Raw genomic sequence first — 16445 nt, forward strand, 5'->3', positions numbered from 1 at the left:
TTTGTTCGTCTTCGTCCATTGATTGGCACATGTGGTGGTATGGTCGTGCACATCCACGACATGTCCTGAGAAGGGGAGGTGGGCCGCCTTTGCAGGCAATACACACATTTGTTTGGGTTGGCGCTCCTGCCGCAAGTGGTGGTTGCTGCTGCTGCTGAAGCAGTGGCATTTCAATAGCCTCCTGTTGTTGTGGTGGTTGTGTTTGTTGTTGTGGTTGTGGTGGTTGTGTTTGTTGTGGTGGTTGTGTTTGTTGTTGTTGTGGCGGTGGTGGTTGTTGGTGTTGCAGCTGCTGCACTGGTGCCGTGCCAGTGACTGTTGCTGCTGTCGGTTGCTGAAGTGAACCACTCCTTGCAGAACAGGCAGCTGGTGTTGGTGGCTGTGTTGTCGTGGGTGGTGGTTGTGGTGATGTGTGGATGTGGAGTGCAGGAAGGAAGTCGTGTAGTGGGTGGCTATTGTACAGGTGTTGGACGCCAGATGGTGCGATCACCAACACCAGTACTTTGGCCTGGGTGGCTGTTGACAGCTCCATTGCCTAGAGGCACACCAGGGAACAAATTTTGTACTTTCAATGGTGTATCGACTTTGTGAATGAAATTAAGTTATCCTTTGTTTGGGAGGAGTTGTTCTTTTCGAAGTGAACTGCAGTACATGTACTTCATTACATAAAATACATGTTCTCCACTTTACGTGGTATGCCAGTGTTCAAAAATCAGCTTATAGCTAAATGTATATACGGTAAGGACAGCGACTCTTCGAAGCTTTCTTAGTACTCTTGCTAGTGAGCGTCGCAGGGAAAATTCCAAGGCAACTGTCAATACGCAAAGATGCGACTGTCAAACGTTTCTAAACCATAAGAGCTAAATATTTTTTAATGAGAGCAAACTTTCTTCATTAGCCCGTTTTTCCTTTTGCTTAGGCAACTCCACCGTCTTGCTCCGTCCGCTATATATCCTGTCACTTGGCGCCTACGATGGCCACTCACGGCTGGTCTGGTGTCCATATCTTCGTCTTGCAATTCTAGTGACCAGACTTGCTCGACTCAGTATCAAAATTGATCATGGAGGAAGCACCACGTGCGGTCTGGAAAGTGGAAACCACATTTTGAAAAATCGAAATCGATGGTCCAAATGCAGCCGAAATGTGTACAAAACGCTTCAACCACGCGTACAAACAAGGCTCTTCCATGGTAACAACAATCGGACGTCACCTGTCCTAACTAGGCGATCTCTCGGACTGATGACAGTCCAGGCTGATGTAGACTGTACGGGCTGTACGGAGTCGGGGGTAAGAGTTCCGTACCGTACTTCAAGCGAGGACAGACGGTTCTCCAAGCTGTCGATTGTCTTTTTCATCTTCAAGTTTTCCGCCATGATGCCTTCCATTTTCGAACCAATTTGCTGGACGATGGCCTCCATGCTCTCCCTGGAGTTCGTCTGCTCGCTACGGATTTCCAGAAGCAGGTCGTTGATCTTACCAAGGTTATAAGAGTCAGCAGATTCGCTTCTCTTCTTCTGAACTCCCTCCAACGGTGACGTTGGTTTGGTTTTTTGGGCCATCCGTTGAGAAATCGTACTGGGTGTTCTGCTCTGGGTAGCCATGGCCTACTCACAGCTACGTTCACTCACACACTACAAAATTAATGATTGCTTTGTTCTTAGAAGCTAGATACAGATACAGATAACTGGTTGGCCGGAAAGATCCAAAGTGTGCGAAAAACCGCAGAGCTCGAAAACATGCAACCGACCCGTACAGTAACCCGAGTGGATCGTCAACCTAGTGCTAGTGGCCGCGGGGTGGGCATGGACTGGGGGGGGGGGGGCATGGACTGGGGGGGGGGGGCATGGACTGGGGGGGCATGGACTTATAACCCGCGGCCGGGGGGGGGGGCATGGACTTACATGTATGACCCGCGATAGAGTAGGTCCCACACCGCTGGAGGACATTGTGAAGTCTGAACTGATTCCCGCCTTAACTTGCCGTGCACCCCCAGGCGACACCCTCCGACGGCTTATGGCGTTGCCGTGTCGTCTGGGTGGGCTCGGTTTGATTAACCCTGTGTCCCTATGCCAACAATACGACTCGTCGGTTCGGATGACCAACCCTTTGTCTCGGAGAATCTTGTCAGGGGATGACTCCATCGGTGACTCGGTAGTGTTAATCAGATCGGCCAAGAGAGACGCCAAGGCATCTTCTCGACGTCATCAGAAACTGGAATTCGACGCGATATCGGGCAGTGCGTCGGAGTCGCTACGACATGTCATAGACGTCGCGAAGGAGAAAGGGTCGTCGAGCTGGCTGACGTGCCGTCCACTTAAGAAATATCATTTTAATTTAACAAAGGGAGAGTTTTGGGACGGACTCTGCCTCCGTTACGGATGGACACCGGCCAGGGTACCGTCACACTGCTCTTGCGGCCAAGAGGCAACTGTCGCGCATTCCCTGTCGTGCCCCTATGGAGGGTTTCCCTCCATTAGACACAATGGTATTCGGGACGTCACGGCCCGGCTGCTGGACGAGGTGTGCACCAGTGTGTCCATCGAGCCCTTGCTGCAACCGCTGACGGGGGAGCGTCTTCGCTACCGGACCGCAAATGTGGAAGACCGTGCCCGGTTGGATGTCGCTGCCAATGGTTTGTGGGGCAGTCGTTTTGAGCGTACACTTATTGATATACGGGTTTTTAATCCTCACTCACGCTCAAATTGATCTGCACCACATACTATTGTGTATCAGCGACATGAAAAAGAAAAGAGAAGGCACTATGAGGAGCGGGTGAGGCAGGTTGAGCAAGCCTCCTTTGTTCCGGCGGTCATGTCAGCCAGTGGCGGAATGGGTCCAGCATCAACAGCACTGTACAAACGAATTGCTCATCTGTTGGCGGAGAAGAGGGGTGAGCATTACTCTCATGTTATGGCATTTGTTAGATGCAGGATTTCCTTCAGCCTTCTGAAATCCTGTATCATGTGCATTCGCGGTTGTAGGCGTTTAAATTTTGGTTTGAAATTTGCACCCTCCTGCGGAGCCCACGCTGCTTTGGCAGTGGCGGAGGCTCGCTTGCCGACGTAACCGTCGGAGATCATCATGAACAATGGACTGACTAATTATTCACTTGTCCTGTCTTTATAAATAACATGTTATTGCATATGTTCTTGGTTTAGTTTTTGGCCTTTTTCGTGCTTTGGAGTTGATAACATTTTCCTCACTATCGAATAAGACCTGCAGGCTGCTGCCGCTCTCCGTTCTCAAAAAAAAAAAAAAAAAAAAAAAAAGGTCCCACACGTGGAGCAACACAGAAGCAGCAACAATCGTCATGATTGTAACTCTTGCTCCTGCCACTGATGATACATGTACACCTAAATTTATCTTGATCCTGCCTAGCCTTAGCTCTTCTTGTTCAATGACCTCAACCCCTTGCTCAGTCCTGCCTTGCTCTCCTTGTTCAATGTACTCAACCCCTTGCTCAGTCCTGCTTTGCTCTTCTTGTTCAATGTGCTCAACCCTTGCTCAGTCCTGCCCATGGCGTCAATGTACAATGTACATGTACATCACGAATCTCTTTCCTTTCATTGTCCACTCGCCTCATTTCTACATGCGCACAACTTCTCCCCCCCCCCTCCCCCCGCCACACTCTCCTCCCCCTTCTCTTCTCTGCCCCTTCTATTAGTTTTTACCGTGCCCTTGGAATGACGCGATTAATTTTCGCAGAAATCGCCGTCATTGGTGCCTTTTGCAGTTTTCGTGGAAATCACGGAATTCGCAAATTCTTCCGAAGAATGAGTTGTCATCAGTAAACTAGTGAAATTACTACCCAGAAAGCAGCAGAAAAGCTATTTTGCCATCTATATTGGAGCAAATAATTGCGTTTGTCAGTATGGTTGTGTGCAGGCCTCTATTGTACTCTTCAGTTGGTGATGGCCAAGTATAGTGTGAAAACAGTGAAGGTTATTTTCCTATCTACTACTGTACTAGTATCTAGGGTAAGCTTTCGCCATCATTTTATTGGGTCGTCATCCCCTTTGAATGTGCGAAGTAAAATAAAAACCAACAACCTACATGTAACAAGATATGAGGATGGTGAAAACCTCGCAGAGATGACACAGTATTAAATGGCACGAGATTACAGGGAAAAAAAACAACAACAAAAAACAGGAAAGGTGTTCGCTCCCGGATCCCCACACCGGAGCTCGTGCTTTTCAGCCGACTTGACTTGATAATGTACCAACTCACGACTGACATCCAGAGCATACGAGTAGGCCTTTGCGGATAATGCCGGGAAAACAATTGGCAGAATTCGGTACTTTTTCTGGTAAGTTTCATGCATGTTTGGTATGAGGATAAAGAAATGGAGCAGAATTCGAGGGATTGCCCACCATAAGGTTTGTATGGTTCTGCCAATTTCACTGCTTTTGGAGCAGAATCTGCCACCTTTTCGAGCATTATCCGCCAATGCCTACATACGAGGTCCATACCATGGAACCTTCGACTCGGCAAACCTGCAAGGAAGCACCACTCCCTGCTCAATAAACAGCGTTTCGGGGGGGGGGATTCACCTCTCATCAGTTGAGCTTGAGTAGGCTGGGGAAGATTGTGTCTGGACTCTGGAGAGCATTACATCTATATACATTATGTTGTTTGTTGACAGCATGTTACAAGGCGACAACATGTTTTCAACAAAACAAGGTTATCTAACACTAGTACTTTCAACTACCATATACATGTACATGTACAGTAATTGATGCTCTTCACACACAATCAGCATTATAGCAATAAAAACTGCTTTATGGCAGTTTTCTAAAAAAAGTTATTGTGTTCTAGTCCATGGACCCCATCTAAAAAGTAAGAAATTACCGAAATGTGATAGCTGAAAATTAAAATTTCACACAAAATCTCACAATAATCACACACAAAAGCTACATGTAGAAGACCTTTTCCCCTCGTGATCCTCTTTCCTATGCATGCATGTTGCCAATTGTTGGTGCAGTACAAGTTAAAGTTGAAAGCAGCATTTCAAGTGTTGTGATTATTGTGAGGTTTTGGGTGAAATTTTAATTTTCAGCTATCACATTTCGGTAATTTCTTACTTTTTAGATGGGGTCCATGGACTAGAACACAATAACTTTTTTTAGAAAACTGCCATAAAGCAGTTTTTATTGCTATAATGTAAATGCAATGGGCATCCAAATACCGATACTGTGATTACTTCACTGCCGCCCACAGTAACAGCAAGAGTACGTACTCTTGGTTAGGGCGCGCTCACACTGCGACCATGAGCACGCGTCCATGCGTCAGCAAAACGCAGAAACGTGGCAGTCGTGCTCACACTAGGCCTCGTACACGCGTAGACGTGAAGTAGTCACACAAACTTTACGAATTGCAGTTCGTATCCAAAAGAGTTCGTGCGTTGTGGCCCGTTTTGGATGTGATTTTTCGCATGTTGCATTTTGGAGGAAGTGCCTCGTGGCTCGTATTCTTGAACTTGAAGTCGACGAAAATAATTCGGGTAGGTTTGGACTCTTGAAAGACTGCCGCTGACATCCAAGCGCTTTCGCTTTCCTGACCTGGTGGTCAGAGCAAGTGCCAGTGCAGTGGAAATTCCGGTAGTGGTTTCTTTCGTCTGTTGCCGAGATGAGAACTGTATTTTCCGATGATAATATTATGTAACTGAAATGTCTTGAGGTATGGCATTCCATCATCGCAGAAAAGTAGAGAAAGATGATTCCCCAAACCGAAAAGCCAGACCAAGCTGCCATCGTATTGGACGAGTACACTGTAGAAATTGGTCACTGACCCGATCAACTGACAACGAAGCAACTACAAAAACAACAACAAAATTGACGTCGTCCAAAAAGGGCAAAGAATGCATGTATGGCGGTGCGTGCGTGCAGGACCACATAATTGAACTACAAAATTTTAAAAATGTGCAAATGTCGAGGATGACATCGACAACCGCCGAGTTTCATGAATCAACACACCGGAATTTGAGAAATTGAACATACTTCAGGCCAGGTTGTACACAAATACGCTTCACGTCTACGATCATGTTGCCGCCAAGTCGTGGCACCCCCCTCCGGAGGTCGCGGTCACGATTTGAAACGTGGCCGCCACGTTTTGGTCAAGTTCATGCCGTTGCCATGCAACTTGGCCGCATGGCCGCATGGACGCTGGTTTTGGTCGCAGTGTGAGCGCGCCCTACGTCGCGGCCACGTTTCAAATCGTGACCGCGACCTCCGGAGGGGGGTGCCACGACTTGGCGGCAACATGATCGTAGACGTGAAGCGTATTTGTGTACAACCTGGCCTGAAGTATGTTCAATTTCTCAAATTCCGGTGTGTTGATTCATGAAAATCGGCGGTTGTCGATGTCACCTCGACATTTGCACATTTTTAAAATTTTGTAGTTGTGGTCCTGCACGCACGCACCGCCATATATGCATTCTTTGCCCTTTTTGGACGATGTCGATTTTGTTTTTGTTTTTGTAGTTGCTTCGTTGTGATCGGGTCAGTGACCAATTTATTTCTACAGTGTACTCGTTCAATACGATGGCAGCTTGGTCTGGCTTTTCGGTTTCGGAAATTATCTTTCTCTACTTTTCTGCAATGATGGAATGCCATACCTCAAGACATTTCAGTTACATATCATCGGAAAATACAGTTCTCATCTCGGCAACAGACGAAAGAAACCACTACCGGAATTTCCACTGCACTAGCACTTGCTCTGACCACGAGGTCAGGAAAGCGAAAGCGCTTGGATGTGAGCGGCAGTCCCTCAAGAGTACAAACCTACCTGATTGTATGAATTATTTTCGTCGACTTCAAGAATGATACGAGCCACGAGGCACTTCCTCCAACATGCAACATGCGAAAAATTACATCCAAAACGGGCCACAACTTTATTAGGAAACGCACGAACTCTTTTGGATACGAACTGCAATTCGTAAAGTTTGTGTGACAACTTCACGTCTACGCGTGTACGAGGCCTAGTGTGAGCACGACTGCCACGTTTCTGCGTTTTGCTGACGCATGGACGCGTGCTCATGGTCGCAGTGTGAGCGCGCCCTTATAGGGGATTCACACACACGGGAAAACCTGAGGTCACCAGTGGGAAAGTTTTAGGGCCGATTCCCACTACGGTACCGTGAGTGCCGTGCCGTGAGTACCCATGGTGATTTGCTCACGTGAGGGGCAGTTTTGGCGCGAGTTCATTCCGTGGCTCCTGCCGTACCGCGCCGTGGACATTCCGGTGCCGAGAGTCTCTGGGGGGTGGAAATGGCATGCCGTGGTATTCCGTGAGGTCGAATGCAGTGAGTAGTAGGTATTTTACTACTCCCTGAACGGAAGTTTTTTTCTTTCTTTTGTATTTGTGGTACGAAGTTTTTTCTTGGCTTTTGGCTTTTCGATTGGTTGATTCTTGAGCTTTCTCCAGTCATCTCCCCCGCTATTTTCCCTCAGGACCAAAGTCAGAAATTGATAAAAATGGTGATCCGGCCTGCCGACGGAATGCACGGAATGATTGGGCGCAGGTGTAAATCACTCTCAGCTTCAAGCTCGTACCGTGGGGTACACGTGACCTACCCAAATCGTAAGCACGGCACTCACGGTACCGTAGTGGGAATCGGCTGTGTTTACATCAGGGAGTGGTATTGTACTACTCCCTGGTTTACATGAAGCGTTTCAACCCGGGTTGAGTTCGACCCGGGTCAGATTTCAACCCGCCATGTGCATAAAATGAATGGCGCGTTTACATGACGCATTGCGCTTGACCCGGGTTGAAATTTCGCCCCGGGTTGATTTCAACCCTCCCCCCAAGGGGAGGGTTGAAATCAACCCGGGTCAAGAAAATCGTACAAACGTACTTCTGTGCGTATCTCGCGCCAGGTTTGAACGGCACTGCAGATGCAAATTTCGCGCGAACGGATTCACGTGACCATACAGGACTGTAGAAGTGGACTTTTGGCGGCATCATGATCAGTATTTGACCCGGGTCAACTGTCTTCATGTAAACGCTCACCTCTTTTGTCTGTCGTACAGACTTTCAACCCGGGCTGAACTCGACCCGGGTTGAAATTTCTCATGTAAACACAGCCTTACTGCCGCGGCTGCTGCGGCAGTAAAAAAGTGCTCAGGCTGCATGCGCGCTGGGAAAAAGGGGAAAATCCCTTGTCAGTGCCGCGGTGAGAGCTGAAAACTTCACGGTAACGTTAGTTTGTTATCGGTAGCAGCAAGAGTTATTATAGCAATAAAAACTGCTTTATGGCAGTTTTCTAAAAAAAGTTATTGTGTTCTAGTCCATGGACCCCGTCTAAAAAGTAAAAAATTAACGAAATGTGATAGCCGAAAATTACAATTTCACACAAAACCTCACAATAATCACGACACTTTCAACACTTGTTTATTCCGACACTTGTACTTGTACAAGTACATGCATATGAAAGAGGACCACGAGGGGAAAAGGTCGTCTCGCATTCTGTGTGTGATTATTGTGAGGTTTTGTGTGAAATTGTAATTTTCGGCTATCACATTTCGTTAATTTTTTACTTTTTAGACGGGGTCCATGGACTAGAACACAATAACTTTTTTTAGAAAACTGCCATAAAGCAGTTTTTATTGCTATAATTTCTTTTGTTTTTTTGGCTAAAGGATATAATTGTGTCACCAATGGAATGCCCAAATAAATGATGGCCTACATGTAGCGCCTCTACATGTTATTATTATTTTATTTTACTAGGGTGTTTCCCACAGACCTCTGGTCTTCTTACGGGAGCCCCTATGTACGTGTATCATATCAAATTCAATACCGTAGTATACGCAATTACGCATTGATGTGCAAGCCTTTTCTTGCAGAAAATGGAACTAGTCTTGCATACATGTATTCATGTTCTTCCGCAGGGGAATCGTATGGGTCGTGGCGGTGATACTTTTTTATACGCAGGTCATTCTGTGGATGTTGCAGAATTTCATGACTCTGTCATAAAATTGTCTTGTCTTTCAGAAAATTCAGGTGTCCACACCCTAAATCAGATTTACTTGAGAATTGTAACAAGGTGCGTGCCGCAGATGTTTTTGTTGATTCTGTGTTTATAATTGTAGTCATGGGTTGTCGTGATAAGGTCATCCAGCATCATATTGTAGTGAAATCGTAATCCTGTTGATGTCGATAAAACTTTTGGAAGCAGTTCAATGACTTCAAAGTGTTACAAGTCCACGATTGTCTAAAACAACACAGCAAAGTGGGAACAATAAACATGTATTAAAATGTAAACATATACATTGCTGAGTTCGACACCTCGTTCCAACAACTACACTGATCCTGAGGATATAAGGGGCAAGGATATATGGTTGGAGGTACTGAGAGATAAACAAGGCACTCCATAATAATAATATGTTACACGACTTTGGGGGAGTATGAATGATATCCAGTCAAACCTCTTTAGGACGAACATCAAGGGACCGATGGCATTTGCTCTGTGAGTTTGTCTTAACCCTATTTTATAACGAGTGAATACAATTATTTCTCCAATAGAGACACGAATAGATTTCTTCTACAGCGAAAGATTCGAAGCCAGACCAAACCATTGACTAGTCTTTTATGAAAGAAATGAGTCACTGAACCTTTCTTTAGCAACATCATGACGGCAACTGAAACAACAACAGAGAAAATACGATACATGTACAGCACATTCTTGCAGGTACTACAAACAGATTGCAGATCGTAATTCTTGCTCTACCGGCACGCAACTTTATTTGGGGCAGTGCAATCTCGGCGCTACTCACAAATCAAACAGCCCAGACTCGAGTAAACAAATCCGATCGTACGAGATTTTCACGAGACTGCACCCATTGGCTTGTTTCGTATGAAGCAAACAAGTCACTGAATGCATGAACCTCTCCATAATGGAGATTTTCCCTGATATGCGAATTTAATTTGCATACTAATACTCGGCCAATGCGTCCTTGAACCTTTCCCTCCAGATTGGGAACTGCCAACGATGCTATGCCACTGATTCAGATTCTACCCTATGATCGGAGCACGGAATGCCGGAAGTAATCATGACCAGTGCCTTACTTGTAACGTACCAATGTACAATGAACATGAGTATTTCGACAACACATCTAAGCCTCAGCAGCAACATAAGCCTTACCGTCAAGAAGGTGAACTCGCGTTCTTCGCACACTGTTGGCAAGGGCAAAGAGATACGAATGGATCTAAATCCGAATAACAACAGCACACGTTTCCGTAAATGAAAGGGTGAGCATAAGCAAATGAATCGAAGGAAGCTGGTCAATTCAGAGATCACCTGTCATTGAGTATCCCGTAAAAGGAGGCCTCGACAGCAGAAAAGTTAATAGTATCGAAACGAGATCCTGTCAGCTTTTCCATTATTAATTTTGTTGTATTCCACCTAAAATCAGCCCACTTTTCGTAAATGAAAGAGTCAACACAAGCAAATGAATAAAAGGGAACTGGTCAACTCACCTGTCATTGAGTAATATTCCGTGAAAAGAGGTCTCAGCAGAGCCGAAGCGAAATAAGCCAGGACACGAAATATCCGAAACAGCTCATGCAAGAAGCAGTTCCAAAGAAGGAAGTTCCTCGCGCATGCACATCCGAAAACGGACTGCACTGCATGCAACACAATGTCTGCCGTGCACGTGCACAGCATGCGGCTACCACGCGTTGGTAATCTAATACCGAGCACCTTACGTAGAAACTTACGTAGCCTAAGTGAAGTACCGCGCACCTTACGTAGAAACTTACGTAGCATAGCGGTGTCGTTTTTTCTGCCATGTGAACACAATAATAGAAAAGCTGACAGGATCGCTTTTCTAAATACTCCTGAAAATCCTGAAAATCCCGCTGCAGAATAACCCCCTTTTTCCCGCAAAATATGCAGCATATTTTGTTTACAAAAAAAATTTCCGTCCGCGTTTCCCAAACAGGTAGCGGGATTCACAGAAGCTTTTCTGCGATTTTTGGTTTGTCAGCTCAGCTCTTCCTGCTTCAGGTGGTTTGAGTTTCAAGTTTTGTGCTGTTGTTTTTCGAGTTGCTTCAAGCATGGATCACCTCAGCATGGAACAGTCCTGTGTAGCTGCGGCTGCGATAATACTTGCGGTGGTTTTTCGCCGTCGTCGGTGCCGACCGCTTCCTAGGAGATGGTGGATACGTCCTTTCTACCGTGCAAGAGAGCACCGTGGAGCATTCCTCGATTATTTGGAGATGAGGAGGAGTGATTCTGAACTCCACTTCAAGTATGTCCGCATGTCGCCGTCCGTATTTGACAAGCTCCTGTCGAAAATCAAGCCCCACTTGCGGAAACGGTCTCGCCGTGCAGCCCGGTCACGACCAGAGATGTCTGATACTTGCAAGTTGGTGGTAACGTTGAAATATTTGGCAAGCGGTCAGTCCATGCAGGAACTGGCCATAGCGTTCCGGATGGGACATTCCATCGTCCACTATGTGGTGGTGGAAGTATGCAACGCCATATGGTCTGGATTAATGGAGGAGTACCTGAAGTGCCCATCAACACCTGCGGAGTGGCATGCTGTGTCTCGTGACTTCGTGAGATATTGGCATTTTCCACACTGCCTGGGTGCCATCGACGGCAAACACGTCGTGATACAGGCACCTAACAACTCGGGCAGTGAGTTTTTCAATTACAAGAACAGTAACTCAATCGTACTACTTGCAGTTGCAGATGCCAAGTATCGATTCCTGGCTGTGGATATTGGCGAAAGCGGACGCCATAGCGACGGTGGGGTTCTGAGCAATAGTGTATTTGGCAAGGCACTGGAAAACGCGAGTCTGGGCGTGCCAGCGCCAGATCAGTCCGTGCCAGAGTTGGGAGAGTTCCCCTACTGCCTTGTTGGCGATGAGGCGTTCCCTCTCCGAGGGTAAGTTATGTAATGGAGTACTCCTCGACACACTTGTACCGTAATATGATACGATAATACGATGTACTCTGCTCTCTATCATGCAAGTGTGCATGCTTTGACTTGGATGCGCCTGCGCGCATGTGGTTTGTGAGGTTCTTAGATTTGTTTTCTTTCTTAAATATGTTGAAAGGAGATTGAATCCTTTGGCAATACTTTATTATTGTCTACCTGTAAATATTGTCTCATGTCTTATTGTCCCACGGGTACTTGATGCGGCCATATCCTGGCAGAGGCCTCACCCTGTTGCAGAGGATATTCAATTACCGCCTATCCAGGAGCAGGAGGATCATTGAAAATGCCTTCGGTATTTTGATTGCTAGGTGGCGTATATTTCGCCAACCAATCAATGCAAAGCCGGAAAACATTGCCGTGTTCGTGAAAGCCTGCGTTGTTCTCCACAACTACCTGCAAGTGGAGCAGTCATCATCCTACTGTCCTGCTGGTAAGCATGGATAAAATAGGCTTTCTTGAAGAATGTATTGATTGTAGCACTTCTTCTGTGACTTTTCAATAAGATGTACGCTATTTGTGATTATCATAATGGTGGTCCACGCATATAAGAATGTACATGTAGCTAGGGTGGCAATTACGCTGGTTAAATCAATTAACGTATATTAGAATAAAGTTTCATTAGCACAATCTTGCATTGTAAAAAATACAGCATGTGTATGTATGTATAGTACAGTGCGTATCGGTTATAGCGTATATATTTTCTATTTTTACATGCAGGCTTCGTGGATGGCGAAGACAACCGTGGCAATACTGTAACTGGTGCTTGGCGAGAGAACCTGGAAGATGGGGGTGTGGCACCCATCAGCAGGATGTCCAGTAACAATTATACCTCGCAAGCAAGGGCCTTGAGGGACAGATTGTCCCAGTACTTCGTTTCGGCACCCGGTTCAGTTCCGTGGCAGGTTGAGTCCGTAAGCCGCGTGTGCTGAAAGGTTCGTCCTGCTGGTAAGCATGGATAAAATAAGCTTTCTTGCAGAATTTGTTGATTGCATGTAGCATTTCTTCAGTTTTCAATGGGATGCACACTATTTGTGTTTGTCATAATGGTAGTCCACTCATACAAGGCCACCTCCACACATAAAGGCATGGAAACAAAACTCAAGACCCAAGAGTGTATTTTGAAGACTTGAATACTTGTATTGAAAGACATGCCCTTGTATCCAGAACATTTGTTTCAGGGATGAATGGAATGTTTCCTTACATAATATAAGGGCATGTACTTGTGTGTGGGTGAATATGGCAATTATCACAATCTTGCATATTATAAATATTGCATGGGTATGCAGGGGCGTCGGAACCTGTGCGGCAGGTGCAGCCAAGGCTTTTCACTCAACCTATTCATGATTGCACCAATGTCGAGTATCTTCTGACACCCCCGGTATGTTAAAAAAAGAAAAGGATTATCATTTCTTTGTGCTATTGGCCTGTGTCATTATAGTCGTTACGCCTGTATTTTCTATCTTTACATGCAGGCTTCGTGGATGGCAGAGACAACCGTGGCACACTTCGAGTATGCTACAAGGGAAATGTGGGGACTTGAAGACTTGAAATGCTTGACAATGTGAGCTGTTGGCAGCCTTGTGACTCCATACCCGGTGATTCGGGCAGGTGTTCCTTGGTGATGGAGCGATGAAGCAGTCTTGTTTTTAAACTTGCTCCTTCAAGCGAAGCGTGGGGGACTTGAAATGCCTAATGATGTGAATGTTTGGATAGCCTTGTGACTCCACACCCGGTGATTCGGGCAGGTGTTGCCTGGTGATGAACGCGAGAACAGTGTTGTATTTAGCCGCACTGCTTGAAGGGAAATGTGGGGACTTGAAATGCTTGACAATGTGAGCTGTTGGCAGCCTTGGGACTCCATACCCGGTGATTCGGGCAGGTGTTCCTTGGTGATGGAGCGATGAAGCGGGTGTTTTTAACTTTCCTCATTGAAGGACAATTTGGGGATCTGACATGCTTGACGATGTGAATGTTTGGGTAGCCTTGTGACTCCACACCCGGTGATTCGGGCAGGTGTTGCCTGGTGATGAATGAGGAAACAGTGTTGTATTTGGCCTCACTGCGTCAAGGGAAGTGTGGGGACTTGAAATGCTTGATAATGTTGACGTCTATGAAGGCTTGTGGTATCATCATTGCTGGTTCAATGCGATGTTGTATAACTGCACTGCTGGATAGCCCTCAATTCCAACTCTTGTGGGTTGTGAGTTGCCTCGCATTCAATGATGACGGTCTTTGAACTGCAGTTAAGCTTTGCAGATAACGTTGCATACAGATATCTGAGGATGCGAGGGTATTGTGTGTGTGTGTGTGTGTGTGTGTGTGCTTGTGTGCTTGTGTGCAACATGGATTCCTGTTTTTATGTTTATGTGGGTGGATGGGTGTACATGTGCATGTGTGTTCATGATTGCTTGTCATCATGTGTGTGGGTGTGGGTGTGGGTGGATGTGTGGATGTGTGTGTGTGTGTGTGTGTGTGTGTGTGTGTGTGTGTGTGTGTGTGCATGTGTGTGTGTGTGTGTGTGTGAGAGAGAGAGAGAGAGAGAGAGTGCAAACTAGTAAACTACCCATTCCAAAATGCTAACCTGTTCCATACTCCTGTTCTTTTCTTCTTTTCCTGAACTTGATGCTAGCCATTCATTCATTTCTTTTCCCGTTATTTCCGTCAACGGTGTGGTTGTCCATGTGTCGTGTTTCATTTCGGTCTCAGATCCTGTTAGTGTATTGAGAATTTAAATATGTTCATTTCAAGATACTGTGAGCCGCAGGAGTCAGCATTCAGCATGTGTGTGTATGTGTGTGTATGTGTGTGTATGTGTGTGTATGTGTGTGTATGTGTGTACATGTGCGTGTTTATGATTGTTCTTCATCATGTGTGTGTATGTGTGTACATGTGCGTGTTTATGATTGTTCTTCATCATGTGTGTGTATGTGTGTACATGTGCGTGTTTATGATTGTTCTTCATCATGTGTGTGTATGTGTGTACATGTTCGTGTTTATGATTGTTCTTCATCATGTGTGTGTATGTGTGTACATGTTCGTGTTTATGATTGTTCTTCATCATGTGTGTGTATGTGTGTACATGTTCGTGTTTATGATTGTTCTTCATCATGTGTGTGTATGTGTGTACATGTTCGTGTTTATGATTGTTCTTCATCATGTGTGTGTATGTGTGTACATGTGCGTGTTTATGATTGTTCTTCATCATGTGTGTGTATGTGTGTACATGTGCGTGTTTATGATTGTTCTTCATCATGTGTGTGTATGTGTGTACATGTGCGTGTTTATGATTGTTCTTCATCATGTGTGTGTATGTGTGTACATGTGCGTGTTTATGATTGTTCTTCATCATGTGTGTGTGTGGGGGGGGGGGGGTGCACGTGTGAGCATGCTTTGCAGTTCTGGTGACATTCTTTTCTGTCTCAGTCCCTGTTTTCATGTGTGTATAGTCTACTCGCGATAAGTCGCCCACTTTTGCAATTGGAGGGCATATGCTTTTTTGTCTTCAAGATCGGGTGCGTGACTTATCGAGTGTAGACTGTACGTACGCAAACTGTTGTGTTCGTTTAATATATTCATTGGTTTAAGGGAAAGCTACAAAGGGAAAAAGTATGAAGGAAAACTTCACTCCTCAACTCCAATGGGCCAGGCCCGACAATTCGGTATAATGTTAAATGATTTATCGCAGTGAGGAGACCGTTCTTGGAGGTGACGAGGGAAGTTTCAATGTCAGTACCAAAATTTAGATAGGTTGTGAGGCTGTGTTGTAGTTTCATCAACAGGTGGACACACACATGGCACAATACAAGAAGAAATGCATGATTTGGAGCTGATGATGTCCAGGTGCGGAAGCGATGTTCATATTATTACGAGGACGTTTTGCCTTTTGGACTGGTTGTATCTGTATGCCCTATCCTAAATTGGATAGTTGTCATCATCATAGTTGATAAATTAATTTAAAACTGATCGGTGTTCATGCATGACACACAGAAGATACTAGACTTGAATGGCATTCTTCATTTTCTTGTAATTCCCTACATGCGAAAAGAAAGCAATGACTGCCTTGACTAAAAAAACAATGTGTAGCATTGTTCAGAGCAAAACCTTCGCACAACATTTCACTCAATCCCAATTCAAAGGAACAGTTTTTTTTTCAAGAAATAGAAAAGGCCCAACCCTGCCCTGCCAGTTACGTGGACTTACGGGGGTCGCCATGGCAAATAATAATGGTATTAAAGAACATCAAGCGTTGAAAGACGAAAATGTGCACAGCAAAGCACAACTAGAAAAGAAACTGCACAGCAAACAACCGGAAGCTTTGCGGAAACAAACAACAACTTGGCAAAAGAACGTGCAGGAAAAAACCGAAAGGAAAAAACACACACAAGCAAGGAAGGCAATCGTCCAGCTACTCGTCGAATTCCATCTCTAACAAGACTTGCTGGATTTTAACTTTCGCCTCGGCTCGTTTCCGGGGTGCAAGTCTGCCGAGAGTATCGACGACCGACT

The 16445-nt window shown here is 45.6% G+C and overlaps 2 protein-coding genes and 1 long non-coding RNA gene across 3 annotated transcripts in view; 2 read left to right on the forward strand and 1 right to left on the reverse strand.

Annotated features, from left to right (window-relative positions):
• The first annotated feature begins 11211 nt into the window (after positions 1–11211).
• Positions 11212–11889, forward strand: LOC135824248 (uncharacterized). The gene has a single exon (XM_065336977.1). The coding sequence runs from the start codon at positions 11212–11214 to the stop codon at positions 11887–11889; it is 678 nt and encodes a 225-aa protein (XP_065193049.1).
• A 239-nt stretch (positions 11890–12128) lies between these two features.
• Positions 12129–14255, forward strand: LOC135825400 (uncharacterized). Its single transcript, XR_010555074.1, has 3 exons — positions 12129–12369; positions 12657–12884; positions 13412–14255. It is a non-coding gene; the product is annotated as an uncharacterized LOC135825400 (long non-coding RNA).
• A 1691-nt stretch (positions 14256–15946) lies between these two features.
• The window catches only part of LOC135825156 (uncharacterized), a 5039-nt gene continuing 4540 nt past the window's right edge, over positions 15947–16445 (reverse strand). The window contains exon 6 of the mRNA XM_065337884.1: positions 15947–16445. This exon is cut by the window's right edge and continues 78 nt beyond it. The gene's annotated coding sequence lies outside the window, so the exon portion shown is untranslated.

This window comes from Sycon ciliatum, chromosome 9 (assembly GCF_964019385.1).
Source record: "Sycon ciliatum chromosome 9, ocSycCili1.1, whole genome shotgun sequence".
In the NCBI taxonomy this organism is placed as follows: domain Eukaryota; kingdom Metazoa; phylum Porifera; class Calcarea; order Leucosolenida; family Sycettidae; genus Sycon; species Sycon ciliatum.